This window comes from Paramormyrops kingsleyae, chromosome 4, assembly GCF_048594095.1.
Source record: "Paramormyrops kingsleyae isolate MSU_618 chromosome 4, PKINGS_0.4, whole genome shotgun sequence".
Classification (NCBI taxonomy): Eukaryota; Metazoa; Chordata; class Actinopteri; order Osteoglossiformes; family Mormyridae; genus Paramormyrops; species Paramormyrops kingsleyae.
Genome location: NC_132800.1, coordinates 39,812,878 through 39,832,489, shown reverse-complemented (window position 1 = coordinate 39,832,489; position 19,612 = coordinate 39,812,878). Strand labels below are relative to the sequence as shown.

At 47.3% G+C, this 19,612-nt stretch overlaps 1 protein-coding gene and 1 long non-coding RNA gene across 10 annotated transcripts in view; one reads left to right on the top strand and one right to left on the bottom strand.

Annotated features, from left to right (window-relative positions):
• Positions 1-19,612, top strand: part of epb41l3a (erythrocyte membrane protein band 4.1-like 3a) — a 55,728-nt gene that overhangs the window by 24,355 nt on the left and 11,761 nt on the right. For 3 of the 8 annotated variants that reach the window (XM_072711328.1, XM_072711329.1, XM_072711330.1), the window contains exons 2-13: positions 1,203-1,342; positions 2,704-2,877; positions 7,473-7,577; positions 7,674-7,716; positions 7,815-7,890; positions 8,393-8,611; positions 9,377-9,464; positions 10,250-10,294; positions 11,400-11,552; positions 12,364-12,461; positions 13,898-14,073; positions 15,174-15,349. In XM_072711328.1, the coding sequence (XP_072567429.1) occupies positions 1,203-1,342; positions 2,704-2,877; positions 7,473-7,577; positions 7,674-7,716; positions 7,815-7,890; positions 8,393-8,611; positions 9,377-9,464; positions 10,250-10,294; positions 11,400-11,552; positions 12,364-12,461; positions 13,898-14,073; positions 15,174-15,349 (1,493 nt within the window). Of the gene's footprint in view, positions 1-1,175; positions 1,343-2,703; positions 2,878-7,472; positions 7,578-7,673; positions 7,717-7,814; positions 7,891-8,392; positions 8,612-9,376; positions 9,465-10,249; positions 10,295-11,399; positions 11,553-12,363; positions 12,462-13,897; positions 14,074-15,173; positions 15,350-16,458; positions 17,023-18,582; positions 18,637-19,503; positions 19,540-19,612 lie in introns of all 8 variants that reach the window. The other 5 variants (XM_072711325.1, XM_072711324.1, XM_072711326.1 and 2 more) reach the window with 3 other exon arrangements.
• The window catches only part of LOC111834074 (uncharacterized), a 25,884-nt gene continuing 16,807 nt past the window's right edge, over positions 10,536-19,612 (bottom strand). The window contains exon 3 of one of the 2 annotated variants that reach the window (XR_011990058.1): positions 10,536-10,665. This is a non-coding gene — a long non-coding RNA (uncharacterized lncRNA). Of the gene's footprint in view, positions 10,666-17,253; positions 18,574-19,612 lie in introns of those variants that run through there. The other variant, XR_002835903.2, reaches the window with a different exon arrangement.

Genomic DNA, 19,612 nt, shown 5'->3' with positions numbered 1-19,612 from the left:
TGTCTGTCTCTGTATCGCCGTGTGTCTGTCTGTCTGTCTCTGTATCGCCGTGTGTCTGTCTCTGTATCGCCGTGTGTCTGTCTGTCTGTCTCTGTATCGCCTTGTGTCTGTCTGTCTGTCTGTCTCTGTATCGCCTTGTGTCTGTCTGTCTGTCTGTCTCTGTATCGCCTTGTGTCTGTCTGTCTGTCTGTCTCTGTATCGCCTTGTGTCTGTCTGTCTGTCTGTCTCTGTATCGCCTTGTGTCTGTCTGTCTGTCTGTCTCTGTATCGCCTTGTGTCTGTCTGTCTGTCTGTCTCTGTATCGCCTTGTATCTGTCTGTCTGTCTCTGTATCACCTTGTATCTGTCTGTCTGTCACTAAGTCCGTCTGAGTGTGTGTGTGTGTGTGAAGGTCAGCACATCCTGCTCCTTCCCTCAATCTTTGAGAATACAGGCTGCTTGTCTTATCACATCGATGGAAAATGTGCCGCGAGACCATTGGTGACTGTAAAAGCAGGTGGGGGCTCCCTGCATTCAGGCTGCTGCTCCATGGTCTACACCCCTGTGGTTTCTGTGCTTTATATGGCACAGTTTGTGATGACTGAACCTCTAGATTTTGCCTCTGTGAGGAGCATTTCATGCACTACACTGAGTACCTGAACTGCTGCAGAGGGTTCGAAATGACAAACTTTACATATCGCTGAAATCCATCTGACCTGAATTTGTGGGGGTGGGGGGGAGAAACCTCAAGGAAAAATGTGCCTCTTGATAATAGAAAACATTTTCGGGCCTCTTGGACTGAGTATCGCATGTGATTGTAACACTGGAAGCTGGAATAATGGTGCCAATCCTCCCATCTGCTTGTTAAGTTCACAACATGACTGAGAGGCGCAGTCGGTGCTTTGTCTCCCCTGTGTTCCTTCAACAGGCAGATATGAATCAGTGCATCATCTGGGGGCACCGGTAAAGGCTCTGTTTATCTTTTAGCTTGTATGACCTGTGAAATCCTCCTTGTCCAACACGTTTCTGCATTGCCAGATAAATCATAGGAGTGGCATTGCCCATGTCGGCCGATGAACCCAGAACTGTTTAGTCTCTGCAGATCCCGGCTTGGTATTTCTCTCCTGATCCCCTGTCTCTCTCTCTCTCTCTCTCTCTATCTCTCCCTCCCTCCCTCGCTGTCTGTCTCTCTCTGCAGCGTAATCTGCCATGATGACTGAACCAGGCTCCGAGCAGAAGCAGCCAGACGACATCACCGCCCCCCCGCCCCTCCAGCAGGCCCCGCCCACACAAGGCTCCCAGCAGTTTGACGGGGTGCAGTTCCCCCCCGTTGCCGGCCACAGCACTCCCGCCAGGAAGAACCAGGTGAGAGACATTCCGAGAGAGATGTCAGAAGATTCGAGTGCAGTTAATATTGGAAGCGTGTGAGACAAAAAAAAGCCTCTCAGGGCCCTGGATTGCTTTCAGTGATTTATTTGAAAAGCTGCCTTTGCGTAATAACAGTGCTGGGTAATGAGAATATTTACTAAACGTACAGGACGTCTGTCTGCTTGCACAGAGCACAGTCCTGTGAAACGTTGTCTTGAGGTTTTTCACAAAGGCCTTAATGAGATCTGTCAAAACTGGTAGCAGCTGCAGAAGCAAAGTGGTCTTGAGGTGTGTGGTTTAAGATGTTCCCCTTTTTACTGTTAATTAGAATGAAACTTTATGGTGCGTTCCATTTGCCCTCGGAACTCGGATTCCGAGTCGGATTCCAAAATGACAAACTTTGTGACGACATGCGCGCTCCCGTTTCTTGGAGATCCGAGAAATATCCCGGACAGCACAGAGGATCCAAGATGGCTGCGCCTTTTTATCAACAGAAGGGAAAGTTGTAGTTTTATCCTTTTTAAGCACTACTTCTCATTTGTGGCTCATTAAATCGGTCACACACACTTTACCGTTCAACTTATCTGTGGACGTGTTGCTACGGAGTTTTATACGTAAAGCACCGCGCGTAATGTGTTATCAACTGATATTGCTAACAATGGCTATCAGTTAACCTGGCTAGAATTGGATTCCATGATAGTCGGATTATTTGTCCGATTTAAGGTAATTTGGGCTAATTGTAAGTGAACGAAGATAAAGGCCATTTAAACTGAGGTACCTTAAATTCGACAAGTTGTCCGGCTAAGCAAATAATCTTGCTTTTTCATATGGGTCCACGGTATTGCTACTTTTGTGGCAAATGGAACGGGTTTTCCCCGCGTTTTTAGCGGATGTGACGCAATCTCGGAATCCGAAAATCGGATCCCAAGGCAAATGGAACGCAGCATTAGTCTGGAGTCTGTGTGTGTGTGTGTGGGGGGGGGGGGTGTCTACTCGCTCTGTGACATCTTAACGTGGACACCGCTGTGCAGCTCTAATCACAGAGGAGCTGCCGCTGAACCCCCCCCCTCCCCCATTGCCACGGAAACGGCTTTGCGACAGCTAGCCTGACGCAACGCACTTCATTTCCATAAGTAACCTTACTGAAGGCGGAGCGGGTCAGGGATAGTGAGCGTGTAGCTGATAGGGGGGGGGGGGGTTTGGGACCTGTAAAATGTGTCGGTATAGCTACAGTGGGGGGGGATGTTCCATCAGGTTATACCGGCATATGGGTCATTTATGGATGAACCTACTGACCTTCTTAAATGCTGGCTGATTCTGCACGTCATGGCATTCATGCTGTGTGCTTTCCTCTCCAGAACGGCCGAAGGGAGACCGAGGACCCCCCAGCAGCCAGGCCTGAGTACCAGTCATCAGAGGAGAAGGCGTCCAGCAGGCCGTCCCGGTCCCCTTTGAAGAGTCCCAACAAAGGCAAAAACATGCAGTGCAAAGTAACGCTCCTGGACGGGACCGAGTACAGCTGTGTGGTGGAGGTGAGGGGCATCTTCCACGTTACCCATCACCAAGGGAGGGGTTAACTTAAACTTATACTTAGTTATTTGTGCATGTAGTTATTTATGAATCTTGAAGTTGCTTTTTATATACTCTGTTTCGCTCTCCACACCCCAGTAGGGCTGTGCGATATGACGATATACTGTGTGTGTATATATATATATATATATGTATCGGATGACGAAATAAAAGCGTCTGTCGTTTCATATTATGTTCTATCGCTGGGGTGGGGAACCTGTTCCATGGAGTGCCGGTGCGGGTTTTTCGGATGGCCTCTCAATCAGCCAGTAACAGTGGGTCCCCAGGACTGGAGTTGAGAATCACTGCTTTATTATTGGCTGATTGAGAGGTCATCCCAAAAACCCGCACCCACACCGGCCCTCCATGGAACAGGTTCCCCCATTCCTGTTCTATCGTTGGTGTCGCAAAATACACTGTTTAAGGCAATACTTCATCATTCGGATGATGGTTTGAAATGTTACACACCACCACGTGGGATGTGACACTTGTATGGAAGATTTTATTGTACTTTATTATTTGAAACACACCGAAGGCAGTTCAATGTGTTTGCCTGTGTAACCTTGGGTTGGAATTTGAAAGGACAGGAGTGCTGGTTTCCCGTAGTACTCGTATGGTCTGTGCCCTTTTGGTCTGTTCTGGTCACTGCAGTCTGTGGTGTAGCTTCTTAGATCTGCTGCTCATCAAATGGAAAGGCAACACGCACGCTCAAGTGTCATACGGGGACATCGGAGACATTGTTTGAACCATCGCTGTTCTCTGAACCGCTCGAGTACACTGAGCTGCCGGCCAGCATGTTCTGAAACAGAAGACATTGTAAAAGCACAATAAGTAGCCTACAATCATGACAGAAAGGCTCCTTTACAGTTTTCACCTGGTAGGCATGCGGGTCATGGTGAATGTGTTTGGTGTGTTGTATAATATGACATTTTGCAGGTTTAGAACTTTCAGGTTTTGTCACTTACACTACATGTGTGCAGAGAAATGCTTTTTCATGTAGTGTATGATTGGGTATGAAACTGAAGCAGCTGCCTTTCTGTAGCGTTTATTTTGTCGTGAGGAAAAATTCTGGGGTTTTATTTTTCTTTTACTTGACAAAACCTGCAGATTTAATTGCAAATCCACATTGTGGGATTTTGGTTTTTGAAAATAGCAGCTTTGCAGTCACAAGTCATATTTATAGAGAACAAGAGAATTTTTTTTAAATAACCAAAACTGCACCCACATGCCAATTGGCTTTTTAAATTCCGTAAGTAGAATTTACGAATAACGGCAGAAATCCTGCATCAAGATACACATCCCTTAGACTCCTCGCTTACTGCTACAATAACACAGTGCTTTACTGGCCGGCACCCTGTCCCAGCGTGTCTGTTCCCTTCTTTATACTCTAGCTCCTTCTGCACCACAACTACATTTTAGTCAGTAGCTGTGTCTACTGTGTCAAAACATGGACATTATCGATTGAACGGCAAGCAGCAGATGGCTGCGCCCAAGTGTTCCGTATCTAGGCGTTCCCGTTTATTTAGGTTCAGACAGCTGCACAGTGTGTTCCTGCATGACTCGCGGGTCTCTGCCAGTGCAGCCGGGGAACATGTCATCGACCGTAGTCCCTTTGTCCCCGCCCACTGAATCGCCTGCTATAAACAGCACTCATCAAAGTTTTTCTACAGAGAACCAAAAAAAAAACAATCCCCGAAAACCAATCTACTTTGCACTGCTTTCCGACCTGCTGCGGATTGGAGAAGATTAGCATTAGCGTCGAGTCGAAAGCCTGACGAGTGTTTGTCGTCCCAAAAAGGAAGTGAGTGATGTCATGGATTTAGCGCAAGGATGGGCCTGTTGCCAAGTGCACATCACTCTACCTGATTCTAAATAATTAGTTCAGCTCTCTGCTGAAAGCCAGGAAGCTGATTTGGTTAAATAACTGCAGGATGTTTCTGTGGTGTGATTAAAAATGTCCACTTTAAGCTCACCAACATGCCTCAGGTGGTCCTGAATCATCGCAGCCTGACGGCACTGCAGCCAATCTCGCCCCTGCACATTCTCCCGCTTTGGTCAGTCCCACCCCATCGCCTCCAGAAGTCACAATGCTTTTGCATTCTTAATGTCCCCTTGGAGCCGATGTAAGCATGCGGCGTGGTGAACTAACAAGCGAGGGCAGTTGCACAGAACCACGGGTCAGGGTGGATGAAGTCGGTGAACCTGGAGGAGAGTCCAGAGGGACCCTTTATTCAGAAATGAATAACTGACCATGGATAAACTTATAAAAATATATCATATTGCTTTGGCCTTTTTGTCATAGATTTCATAGCTTTCATAACTTTTTCTATGCATAAGCATAGAAAGCATTTTTTGCTTTTGAGTTGCTGTTGAGAGCTGCAGGTTGGTATGAAAGCTTAGAGTCGAAATAGCATCTGGGTTGCGGGCACATCTCTGTAAGCTGAGATCTGGGTGTTAAATGCCCTGGAAGATGCCAGGCATAACTATAGCACTGAGCCCAGCTCGCAGTTGAAAAAGGGAGACGGGTGTTGAGTACCGTTCTCCGTCCTTATGAATGACGATTTCGTCGTCCACTTACACAAATTTTATACTCAACTGATTGGTTGAAAGAAATTCTTGGTCTGAATTTGTACTTTTTTGGATCTGAACTTTCCACCTCTGTCTGTAATGGATTACATTTGTGAGTAAATCCCCCAACACTGTGTGTGTGTGTGTGTGTGTGTGTGTGCGTGCATGCACATGTCAGCGTGGGTGGAGGGGGTTGCAGCGATTCAGATTCCGCCTCCCTTTTGCTCCCCTCTGCGATTGCTCGGAGGGGAGCCTGTGATTGCCGAATGCGTTGCTCTGGCGACGTGACGCCGGTCTTTCAGCCCTCGTCTGCGAATTTGCCAGTAACTGTCTGCATTGTCTGGGTGTTGTCGGCCAGTGCTGCTGACACGCTCATCCACAGAGCATCGTTAAGAGCTGCATTGGTCTCACCTCACTCACACGGTTCCAGTGAATGTAGACAAGCTGACAAATGTAGAACTTCTTAAAAATCGTGAGTCCAGGCCAGTTCTTTTAATATCCTGAGTGATCATTTCAGGAATGCACACGCTTATGCAGTCAGAACGTGTCACACCTACCAGATAGCAAGATATCCTAACTGGAATTCCTATTAGCGCAGCATGTTTTTGGCAGATATATCTATGTGGTTTGAATGGCCAGCAAATGGCTTTGGTTGGAATGAGCATGGTGTTCTGTTACTTATAGGAGGGGCTTAATTTGCCATGGTCCGCTGTGGTCTCCATGAGCGTCATCGGACTGCTGTCTTGCAAACCTTTGTCTTGAGACAAAGCCATGATATAATGTTTATCCGGAACATGGTCGTGGTGCCGTCCGGACCATAACAATCATGGGGCCGACGTATGGCAGCGAAGTGAACGCCACTTCTCGCAGATGCTTACGCATTCTGCTTTTATCTCCACATGAGAGAACTCCCGTTTTCATGGTTGATTATCTCGATGTGACTCATAGCTCGCTTCCCCACTGTTTCTGGCTTATGTGATTTGTGTTTTATATGGTATCTGCAGTAATGAACAAGGCTGTTTGGAACAGCAAAGACCTGAAAACGGGAAGAATTTGGGTGTAGTACAGGTCATGGTGGTGGTGGTTAGGGAGGTGCACTTATAATCGAAAGATTGTGGTTTTAATCCCCGACCAGCAAGCTACCACAGAGGTACCCTGCACAGGGTACCGCCCCCAAGCACTGCATCCCGGGCACTGAATTAGCTGCCCCCTGCTATGTCACATACGGGTTAAATGCAGAGGACATATTTCGTTATTGTGCACTGTGTGCTGTAGTGTGTCAACAATGACAACTAATCACTTTCTCTTCCTCCTCCTGCTTCACCATGCCTGGAGAACTGAGCCTTATATGCAGAACAGATGACAGGTTAGGGCTGGGTGGGGGTTAAGGTTGTCACTGTGGGATTAGGGCTTTTTACATATAAATCCCCACAATACAAATATATGTGTTTATGTATGTGTGTGTGTGTGTGTGTGTGTGTGTGTGTGTGTGTGTGTGAGGGCTGGCACCTGTGTCTGTTTTCTTGTATAGGTTTGGTTAAGTTTTCACAATATGATTCTGCACCGTTTTTCAATTTCCAGTGTTCAAAAACCCATGAATGGCTTATTGAGGTTTTCAAGATTGTTGTAATGGTCTGTACTATTTTATGGTTATTTATGAAGTTTTTACCTCTTGGCTTATTCAGTCTGTTTTAATATCCATATTCTCTGGCCATGAATATAGCCCTAGTTGCTGGCATGGTGTTAAGTCAATACAACATAACACAGTGTTTATTGAGGTCTTTGTTATGGAGATTTGTTTCACGTTGGACACCTTTTCCTTGTATAGGTGTTGACTGTGGCTCTCAGGCAGATTAATTATGCTGCTGATCTTGTCCCACACGCCATCCCACGTTCCAGCACCCTCTACTTTCTACATCTTTCACACTGTGGCCTCCGATTTTGACCTCAGCCATCCGAAGTAAATCTGCGCTTTATTTTCATTGAACAGAAGCGGGCCAAGGGCCAACTCCTGTTTGACAAAGTGTGCGATCACCTCAACCTTCTGGAGAAGGACTACTTTGGTCTCACGTTCCGGGACATGGAAAACCAGAAGGTGCCGTCCCCACACCTCTGTTATGAAGGCTGCCATGTTTGTTGATGTTTGGTTTGATTTTTGTTGATAATGATCACTGGTATGTTCGTTTTGCAGAACTGGCTGGACCCTGCCAAGGAACTGAAGAAGCAGATAAGAAGTAAATCCCCAGCTGTCACAGGCCCCTTTCAATGGCTTCTGTACATCATTTTGATCCCTGAGAAGCTCACTTGTGTTATTGTACACAAATTATTACAGGTGGCGCTTGGAGTTTTTCTTTCAATGTGAAGTTCTACCCTCCGGACCCTGTGCAGTTATCAGAGGATATCACAAGGTGAAGCCCAGAGCCCAGCCCCCAAACGTGCCGTAGAGAATCTATGTTGTAGGGGAATTGTATATGAAGAGAACCAATAAGAAAGTGGGTGCAGTGTCTCTCAGCCTCTGATTGGTCTAATTGTGTGAATGGCCCTCCAATAGGGGTACAGAGATTACTATAATTTCCTATGGTTCACCTACCTTTTTTATATACAGGTACTAAAATGCCTTTTGTCATGTACTGAATAGCTGTGCAATTTTTTTTTTTGCATTTAAGCGTGTTAGTCGCATCTACTATTAGGCAATATTATACATCTAAATTTTGCTAAATAAAGCACCTTTTCACCACATTGTGTTATCAACATTTAACTAAACAAAGCACTGATGTTTGGTACCTTTCCCATTTTTACAATTTCATGCTTGGATTCATGTATTATTAACCCTGCAAATGCCCAGGGACTGGAGGTTTACACGCAGCCACCAGGGGTCACTGTACTGACTAACGCTCCCCGGTTCCTTAGGTATTACCTGTGCCTGCAGCTACGTGACGACATCGTGTCGGGCCGCCTGCCCTGCTCCTTTGCCACACACACCGTCCTGGGCTCTTATACGGTCCAGTCAGAGCTGGGGGACTACGACCCGGAAGAGCTGGGCGTCGACTATGTCAGCGAGTTCCGCTTTGCACCCAACCAGACTAAGGAGCTTGAGGAAAAAGTCATGGACCTCCATAAAAACTACAAGTGTGTGGCTTTCTCTCTCATGCTAAATTCTGCTGGATCACCAGTTCACTGTGGAAACAGGTTCCCAAATCACATATCATGTTAGCCAAATAGGCTTGTCTAGTGCAGGGGTCTCCAACTCCAGTCCTGGAGAGCTACTATCCAGTAGGTTTTGTATCCTACCTGGCTTCTGATGAGTCACACTTGTTCCTGGAATTTGCCTGAGAACATGTATGACTCATTAGAAGCCAGGTAGGATACAAAACCTACTGGATAGTAGCTTTCCAGGACCGGAGTTGGAGACCCTTGGTCTAGTGGCTACAAAGATTTGGTATATGGAAGGTCACTGTTTGAGTTTGGGTGATGTCATAAGTCATGAGTCATTGATTGACAGGCCTGTGTGTCGCCCTAGTTTAGTTGAAAATGCAATTCATGCCCAGGGCTTTCTGGAATAGCCCACCTCTGGTCACAGTCTCTGGCAGCAGACAGGTAAAACTGGAGATAAGGTTTAGTTTCAATGGGATTATTGTCCAGTATGGTGCCCCTTGTCACTCACCACAAGAGGATAGAGCCATCAAATCCTAAAAATGGTTGGGTGATGTCTGCTCTTCAGAAGCAGTTTATGCAGAAGAAGTGTATGAATTATGTGCCTGATTTGCACAGGCTCGTACAGGTGGGGAAAGCCATCCTCTGCTTAGATGTATGAGTTTGTGCCGAGCACAGCATGGCAGGGCTGACCTACTGGGGAGCATAGCAACCAGGCTTCTCTCTCTCCGTTCTCCCCAGAGGAATGACGCCTGCTGAAGCAGAATTGCATTTCCTAGAAAACGCCAAGAAGCTCTCCATGTATGGAGTGGACCTCCATCACGCCAAGGTAAGGAAGCCTCTCTAGGCACCAGGAAAGGTGGTGCCGCCAGTGGGAGTCACACACTGCAGTTGTTCACAAAAGTGACAGCATGTGGCACCTTTGATCACGTACCTAGCTGCTGTTGACATGGTCTGTGATAGGAAGACCCAGGGACCATACCCTGTTCTTTGGGCAGTGGGATTTCTCTGGAGAGGGCCTGTTACCCGTCTAAGTGCCGTATCATTGGTTTTTGGCTTGCTGGTGTCTGCGTGCTGCCCCCCACGGTGCCCCTTCTCAGCGAGGGTGGGGTTGGCAGCACCCATGTTGGCCGTTAGACACAGTACTTGCATGCAGCAAGTGCTATCAATCATGTATATCCCACAGCAAGTGTGTGTATATATATATATTTTTTTTTCTTTTTTCAACCTCTAAATGACATTAAAAGAGCCAAATGACAACCCATCTTAGAGATAATTAAAAGCTTTTTTGTTCAGACATTGCCTGGGGAAACTTCTGGAACTAACGCTGGTCTGTCGTGTGGGCTATCCTGTTTGTCTTGTCTGCTGTTGTCACTGTGGTGCCATCTGAGCTTGTCTGTACTTTAAAGATGCTCACCCACATGCCTCAAAATTAGGACAGACTAGCAGATATGGGGTTTAAGTCTGCACTATAGAATAATCTAGCTGTGAAATATTTACAAGTCATTGGTTCTCATAGAGTGTTTTGGTAAAAATGCATAAGTAGGAGCAACATTTCCCTTCGTTTGGTTAGATCAGTCTGTGTCTTTTCTCTTCTCTTGCCAAATGGCCTAGTTGATAGGAAGCATCTTTGAGTGTTTGGCTCCAGCTAAGAGGGAGGTAAGGCTGCATTCTGTGTGTTTCTGTGTCAGATGGTCCTTGTGCATGACCATAGAGTGTAGACCTCATCATCCCAGCGGCAGCACATGCGCTGAAGTGCCGTGGCTGGGTTTCTGTTCCCAGAAGACTAGTGTGATGAGGACAGGGTCCCTGCTCAGACTCTCCACCCATTCACAGTTCAGACCCGCAGAGGACTCGCTCCTAGACCCCCCCCCGCCCGTCCCCCCACCCCTTTCATCATGCACTCCAGTCATTTGGGGCAATCCCTAAATTAACCCCATCCTGTATGTCCCTCCACAGGCGTTTGGTATCGATGTACATCTCTGGATGGGTTCGACAGCTTCTCCTTCCTCGCAGTCACTGAGTACAGCCTGTAAAACAGCAAAGCAACCAAGTAAACAAGCCAAATTGCTCGAAGCCGTGTCTGACATTTGTGTGGTTCTGTATTCTCTTTGGCGGAGAGCGCATCAAGGTGGCGTCGGCGGATGGGCACGCCATGAATAAACAAATAAGTGTGTGCGTGCCTGCTTGTCTAAAATGCCGTCTAGTCATTTCAGACAAAATTCAGGCATAATGTGCCTTTCCTCCTTTTGAAATTACGAAAAATGCACATTATATGAACATAATTTGAAAGCCTATTTTCTCTTCTTTGCCGGACATTGACACTTGTAATTTGAACATACAGTTAGTGCAATTTTCCTGCGGTGTGCAAAAAAAAAAAAAAGTGTTTGTCTGTAGCTTCGAAACGTGAATATCAGGTGTCCATCTGAATAGTGGTTGCTGAAACCTCGTTTTGATTTTGAGCAGTGTTGTTTCTAGCCCCTAAGGGCCTCTAACATTAGGTATCTGCTTTGATCTGTTTTTCTGGTTTTGGCGTGTTCTCAGTACTCTCCGATTTCAGCTTACTTGGTGAAGGAATTGGGTGCTGTTGACACTCAGCCAGCCATAATATGGGAACGACCGATGAGAACCCATTTCCCAGTCATAACCTCCTTCCCATTCTGAACCTGTTGATCTTTGTCACACGGAGCTCAAAGTAATTCTGTGGGTTCGTGTCTGGGGGAGGACAGACGGGCGAAGAAATGAGCGGTGCTTGTGTCCACAGGACTCCGAGGGCGTGGAGATAATGCTTGGGGTCTGTGCCAGCGGACTGCTCATCTACCGTGACCGGCTGCGCATTAACAGGTTCGCCTGGCCAAAGGTTCTCAAGATCTCCTACAAGAGGAACAACTTCTATATCAAGATTCGCCCAGGGGAGGTAAACACCGGTCAATTCGGTCGCATTCATAATGAAGACTGAAACCGTTCAAAGAATATGTCCCTTGCTTTCTTGCTCTGCATGGTTGTCTTGCCCTGAGAATCATACACGCTTTTTGAGTATTTAGTTGCTAAGCATACTTCTGTTCAAGAGACTGTTACTTTTTAGGGTTTAAGTCCCAGTACAAAAGCTCACATCCTGTGGCTTGAGAACTTAATATCAAAGTGTAATATCTGTATTATTAAGGCTGGTTTTTGTATTGCGGTTTTATTGAATGCTTCTTATCCGGTAGAAGAGAAAGAGCTTGATGGCCCTCTATCTCCAGAGAAGGCCTTGAGAGAGGGCTGCTATTTCCCCTTGTCTGCCAAACACAGCAGCCCAGTAAAATGAGAATGTTTTTCCTGTTGTTCTCCGTCCCTGGGTGGTTGATGAATGTTGTTACACCATCAGCCACTATTCTTTACACAGCAAGTGCTCAAAAGCTGGGCCTGCTGTCAGAATCCTTCTACCAGTACTGTAGGGTTATGGGAGTTTTACTTGCACAAAAATGTTCTGAGGGCAGAAGGGAAAATGATTGGTTCAGAGAGAGAACCAATCAGATTGTAGAAGAGGTAGGTCCAAGCAACTAGAGGAAGCGGGACCAACCTATCAAATGCCTTGGTCCCGCCTCCTCAAGTTGCTTAGACCCACCTCCTCTACAATGTGATTGGTTATCTCTCTGAACCAATAATTTTTTCCTTCTGCCTTCACAACATTTTTGTGTACCTAAATGCCTAGTTGTCCCCTTTGTGTGTTGTATCGCCCCCTCCAGTTTGAGCAATTTGAAAGCACCATCGGCTTCAAGCTCCCTAACCACAGAGCGGCCAAGAGGCTCTGGAAAGTCTGCGTGGAGCATCACACATTTTTCAGGTGAGCTCTAAGCAGACCAGTGTCCTAGTTCTTGTCCATGCTAGGAGGTTAAACCTTTCCCAGAAAGCCAAACCTGTATTTAATGTGCACTGGTGGGACCTTTCTGTAAAAAAAAAAAAGTCAGGTTTTAAAATGGGTCAAGCAATTTATAAACTCTTGAAGTTTTGTTTTATTTTTTTGGTGAAATGACCATCATCGTTTTTACTGCTACACTATTGAGCATAAAATAAATAGCAGGGTCACTGCTGTCTCTATGAACGGGTTTACATTGTTCTGCAGATAAGATCTTCTGTTACTGGCTCACCGATTTTAAGATTGCTGGAAATCTCTGGTGTTTCTCCACTTCAAATTGAAAATGAAAGGATAAATATTTGTCTGCCTAGGTTCTGTTTACTCCATTCACCACACTCGAGTGTATAAACAGATTACAGCTTGCAGGAGCCAAACACATTGTATCTCATTGGTTCAGATGTCCACTCTCTGATACCTTAGTAGTTTGTCCATATGAAAATGCTGAGGATATTCATCTCTTGTTTATTCCGAGCAGTCAGGCAGCCAAAGCCGATTTGATTACTGGGCTGCCTCTCTCAGAAATTGACAAAGCGTAAAATTAATATTACAGTAGATTCAACACAGTGTTTTGAGGTACCTTTGGTAATAAAGTTTAGGCTGAAGACTACACATAAAACTTGGATTATTGGGATATTTTAAGGGTGAATCGGTTTGTCGGCTCTAAGGCGCCGCGGCTGCGGGGGGGGGGGGGTGTATGGGAGGAAGCGTGTATATTTCACTGTGCACGTTTCCCCAAGTGATTCTTCGCAGTCAATGCCAAGCGTGCCCGGCTGTCACACTGTGCCAGCCGCCCCCTACAAATAGACCGAAGTGTGACTCAGTTGTAGCCAAGCATCTGCTTTGTGTCGATGGCTAGCAAAACAAATCTGATAATGTTATTGAATCTGTTAACAGCCTGTCCGCGAAGAGGTTGCAGTTTGCTTTCTTTGACTGAAAACAAAGCCTGCTTTTATAAGCGGCGCTCGGGTCCAAGTGTCTAAAATACACTTAGTGTGAAAGAGACTTTTTATTTGCATGTGATGGTGTCACAAACATATGAGGAGCTTTTTGCTTTTTTAAAAACCAACACCTGATATTTGAAGGCAGTTTAGTACATTTTAAACGGCAGATCACACCACAGTGATCAGTGGATTTATGTCTGGTTTGCTTTGTGCAGCAAAAATTCTGTTAGTAGTACTGTAATTGGACTGACTAATATGGGTAATTAGCATGTGACAGACACCACTGTAATTAGGGACTGTGACATGAGGGGGATAGAACTGCTAATGGCATTGAGATTGGAGTGTTGTCCAGAGCCCCTCCCAAGTCCATAAGCCCCCTTCTTTCTCCCTCCCTTTCTCCCCACCCCCCCACCTCCCCCTCAGGCTGGTGTCCCCGGAGGCCCCCCCTAAGAAGTTCCTCACGCTGGGCTCCAAGTTCCGCTTCAGCGGCCGCACACAGGCCCAGACCCGGCAGGCCAGCTCGCAGATCATGCGGCCCGGGCCGTACTTCGAGCGCTCCGCCAGCAAACGCTACACCATGTCCCGCAGCCTGGACGGGGGTGGGTGACGTCAGTCGGAATCCCACACCTTTAATCTGGAGCAGGATGGCTTGCCCGTCCGGGACCACCCTCCACACCAGTTTATCAATTCCTCCCAGACCACCAGCGATGTCTTTAATTATCAAGGCGTGCGAGGGACAGCTGTGATGTATGGCTGGTGTTAAACCAAGTTTTGATTTGCTGTGTGCCATTTCCAGACAGCGGGGATTACCTGTTCTGCTCTGTGGAGATATGGGGAATTTTCAGTGCCTTTGTTCCAAAATGTAGTTTCTCTCAGTAGCGGCTTAATTAGAGACATCCTCCCGTTTCCATGGTACCCCCAGTCCAGTGTGGCGGCCAGCTGCCGTTTGACTGGCTGCCACCGGCTGAGCTCTGAGCCGCCCACGGCGGGCGTGCTATTGCGCGAATGCTAACGCCTTCGTCCACTGATGAATCCCGCTATAAAGAGAGCACAGCAGTAGTTTTCAGCGCAAAAGCGCTCTTTCTTCATACAGCTTAATTTTATGTGGCTTACAGGTGAAGGTTGTCTCTCAGTCCACAATTCAGCATGGTTTTTTGGAGATTAGCCAGCATATTAGACTGTATTAAGAGACCATTGTAACTGTCAGGCAGCCTGCTGTCCCTCACTCTGGCTTTCCCTTATTCATTATTCACTGTTGAATTCCCTCGGGTTTTTGAGTCATATGTCTTGCGGTGACTTCCACAGCTACCTGTGCCCCCCCCACCGCCCTCGTCTTTGGCCTCACAGTATGGTGCTCTCTAAGTATCTGAAATGAGATACGGGCCTTTGTGGAAGGCAATCTTCTGGATTTGATTCAACGTCCTCCTAGAGTGACTTCACACAAGGAATGAGTAGCGGTGCTTTTTTGCGTGCTGCTTCAGTCGCTAAAGACCGTTTGAGGCTAACCCCGATGAATAATACGGATTTCTCCTGAGCTTTTTTTCTGCATTTTTAGAGTTGTCGGTGTTAGCATACGTTTCTCACAATGAACATGCTGTGAATTTTAACGAAGTCTTTTTCCTCCTAATTAGCATCTCCTCTATAAAATAACTGACTGACAGACCCCGAATACTCATCATAGCTCTCGCCTCCACTTTAGAGGTGGGCACTGTCCAGTACAGCACTGCCAAGGCCATCGCCACCAGTGACCTGATCACCACCGTGACGCCGGAGAAGAAGGCGGAGGAAGAAAAGGCTGAGGAAGAGGAGGAGAAGACGAATGTCACAGAGGCATCGGAGCCAGCCCCAACCACGCCAGTCAAATACGACACCAAGGTCCGTCACGGTGCCTTTCCGTAACATTCCACCTTGCGCTTTTTTAAATGTGTAGGTCTGGTCCTGCTGTTTGGTCACAGATTCATTCCAGTTATACTCTCCAAAAAGATGGAGACGTCAGAGAATAACTCGATAAGGAAACGGTTAACTAGGCTCTCTTCCAAAGAGCGAGTCAAAGTAAAACTGGAATTAAAACCACAGCATTCCAGAAAAAGGTGGAGGTCAGAACAGTCCTGGTTACTGAAGCACAGAAACCGAAACAGGCGGATCTGAATGCCTTGATGTGTTTGGGGGAGAGGAGGTATCTTTCACCTCGACGTTCACGAGGCATAATGAGTGTGAACCCTCCTTATTCTCACCTTCACCTATTTATGGATGCAGAGTGAGTTGTGGACACACCAGGGTGGAAATAATCTAGACAGAGGTTTCTAGTGAGCAACTGAGTCGTCATGTCGCATCTACATTTAAATATATATGTAAATCCCTGCAGCCACTAGAGAGGAATTAAATGAGGTAGTGGGATCCCTATAGGTACAGCTTATACATTTTGATTGCTATTCAGGTCAATACACATGGATGGCAGCGATACTGGTATAATGTGTAATGAGATACTTTCCCAACACAGCAAGAATAAACCTGTAACTCCCCTTATACCCTAATAATCATAATAATAAGGGGTCACAGTTGGCCAAGCTCCCAGCACGGCTCAGGTGTTGCCAAATGAAGTGTTGGCATTCAAAGAATAAGCAATTGCACTTAAAGCAATCGCAAAAAAAAGGGGGTAAAAGTATAGCTGTTGCATTGTGGGTAATCCCTTAACCGAGCAGTGCCTGAGATGCTACCGCCATTGTTGTGACTGCGTTAGCGTTACTATATATCTCTGAATGCGAGTCTTGAAATACCATCAGCTCCAGACGAAGATCGTCTCCCTGATAGCCGCCCTGCCGTGACCTCCATGATGTAGATGATGGTTTCTGATTTGCTCTATACTAATTAGTCTTCTTTCTTGTCCTCTCTTTGACCCTGCACTGTACTTGTGCGTGCGTGTGTGTGTACGCTCCCCGGCATCCGCATTGCCCTTCCTACCCCCCCCCCCCCCCCCCACATAGCCCCACCCCTTCTCCCCTGACCCACTGTCCCCTGAGCTGTCCCTGCCTTCCTCCCCGGTGTCGTCCGCCCGTGTGCGGCGGAGGCGTAGGGGGGGCTCCCGGCAGCGAGCCGTGTCGGTTAGCCCTGCCAAGAGCGGCGCGGGCTGCCGGTGGCGGCAGGCGTGCGCAGACCGCCGGGAGGCGCTCCTGGAGGAGCAGGCCCTACTGCTGTCCGCCCGCAAACAGCGGCTGGACCCCCGGAAGGGCGGCACCCTCTTCTCCTTCTCCCTGCACCTCCCTGACCTGTCTACCTTTCTGGACGAGGATGGCTACCTCGCCTTTCCCGACCTGTCCGAGATCCGCCTGCTCCCCGAGAGCGTGCAACACCTCCTTCCCATCCGCTCGCCCTCTCTCATCCCCTGCTTCCTCTTCATCTTCTTCTTCTTGCTCTCTACCTCCTTCTCCGTCCCCTACGCCCTCACGCTCTCCTTCCCCCTGGCTCTGTGCCTCTGCTTCCTGGAGCCCAAGGCGGCCTCCTTGGGCACCTCGCTTGCCCAGGGCCTGAATTACAGTTCAGAGGAAGAGGTGTGTCCCTCAGTCCGAAACGCAAGGCAGCTCCGTGGCCTCGTCAGTGCCTCAGTCCTGACCCGTGTCAGTGCTATCTCAGTGCTCCTTACTTTCAGAACCTCATCTCTGCCCCGCTGCTCGATACCGGAGCTCTAAAAACCTCCCGGCTCCTCCTGTTTTGCTAGAGATGTTTGTCATGTGTTCGGTGAGGGTTACACACAAAGTTTGGTTTTTTGGTTATTTATTAATTAGAAATATGAGATAAATGTATAATGACTCTAAACATTCTGCACTCACAAATTTTAAATATCTTCTGAATAATATCATGCAATCTTTCCACATACACAGCTGGCTGTAAAATGCATCGCTAGTAACCAACTAACAAAAGCACCCACAAACCCCTGAAAAGTTTTTTTTTCTTCTCACAAAAACCATTTAATACTCCGAAAGCTAATCTCTTGTACTGAATTTTACTTGCCTTTGTTCTTATCAATATGGCAGTTAAAAGCAAAATGTTAAATTCCTCTGTAATTTATGCAAATACACTTTGTGCCAACCCTTAATCAGCCTGCGCGTAAATCCATCGCAGTCGTCATCCCATGGACTGAAAGCACCATGGCAGCAGCTGCATGAAGCACACATTACAACGTGCCCACGTTGTCTGTCCTGTGTAGGAGTTTCTCTGCATTGCGACTTGCCAGTGGCGGGCTCGCCCAGTCAGGCCATATTAAGCCCAAGACTGGCTTACCTGCTTAACTTCGCTTGGAACTAAACAAAAGCAGTTCCCCTTCAAAGAAGAGCGCCACCTTGTGGAGGCACCGGCTGTCTCCTTGACGGAATATCCCGCCTACAAATGCTGTGCTACCTTGGATGGCATCCCCCCCCCTTCCTGAACGCCAAGACAGCTGCTGATTGGTTTATTGTGGCTCTGCGGATATGTCCCTGGCCAAACGACGTCACCGCACGTGGCAGAGTTGATGCAGATAGACTGCTCCACCGGTGCTCTCATTATATATATATATATGGCTGGTAAAGAGGAGGCTCTGAAAGTCAGGTGACTGCTTTAGCAGAACAATATTTCCCGGTTTATAAATGCATAGCCCAGTACGAAATGTAAGGACAAAGGTTAGCCATTCTGAGGCTGTCTACCTCCAAAACATTAGTGAAAGGAATGTCTCTTAAAATTGGGCATGGGATGAAGTTCAGCCGAGACACGGGCACCTGGCTTTTCAGATAAAGTCCAGCAACAGGGTACTTGTAGGTTTGCCTCCAGGCTTTATTTAATTTGAGACTGCAGTCCATTGTGTCACACATTCAAGTCCCCGAAGATCCAAACTTCCTCTGAGTCTGTCTGCAAACTTCAGCTTGCTTGCCTCATCTTCCACGGTGGCCGTCCGTCTCTCGCTTGCCTGTTTGCCTCCACGCCAGTCCCATCCGTGAACGTGAACACGTGAGTCTGTGTGCCCGGGCTGCTGTTCGCCGTGCACGTGAGCCACTGATGAGACAGGTTTTCTCTCTGTTTCCCTGCCTTCCACTCGGATTCCCCCCGTAACCTTGTCTGGTAAAAACCTAAAACAGACCGACAGTGAGCAGACTGACTTTGCGTGCGACGGAGAAACGACGGCCACAGAGGTGTGTACGTCCGCTGCTCCCGCCGGCTCCATACCCCCTGATGGGAGGCTCGTGTGCTTCTGCATGTGATGCTAAATCGATAGCTAGCAGAAGCCAGGGTATATTTTTAGCCGCCGTGGTGATGCACTTCGGTGTTTCCTCTTTTCTTAGCTTGTGTCCGTAAAGGACGGGGACAATGTCTGCTACCGACTTGGTGGCTGTTTCCTTTAAGTAATCAGCGTAACTCCCGGTGATACCACTGCTTACCACCAACCTGCCAACATACTTTCATAACCATTGAATTAAATGACCTGTGTCGTAATTCTGTTCTGGTTTTTATATGAGCTTTAGTGACAAATGACACGAGCGGAAACTGTTTATATACCCTATTACAGTAATACCCTGGTTTTCAAACATCCATCAAAACATTTAGATTATTTCTGTTTTTTCACCCGTGACTAATATTGATCTTCAACTAATGTGCCTTGAAGCGAAATCAGCATAGAAGTCTGTATTGCAAAGGAATGAGATTCATAAAAGCCTAAAGAAGGAAACGAAATCGAATTACCATTTGAGTGAATCATGCAGGTTTTGCTTTATTTTATTACGCATAATAATGTATGGGAGGCCGTGGTAGACAGGATGTCTCCAGAGCCTCTCCAGTGATGTGACCAAAATGTCTTGGGCGGGGGGAGGGGGACCGTCAATGTACTGTCTTTGAGGCTCAGGGTGTGTCCGTCTCAGCCTGAAGGCTTCCTCAGCGGATCCCGATAGGTTTATTTATTGCACTGTCCTGCATCTGTCCTCACCACGCTGTGTTCTCCCCCATTTCAGTCCTTACTCTGCCTCTAACTATCTTTTTTCTTTGCTTTTACTCAATGCTTTCAGTCGGACCAGGAGGAGGAGTCAGAAATAAGGACTCAGGTATCCGGGGTCCTGTTTTGCTCAGTCAGTTACAGGCCCTTCTCTTCCGTTGTGGAGTCACTGTGAGATGTTT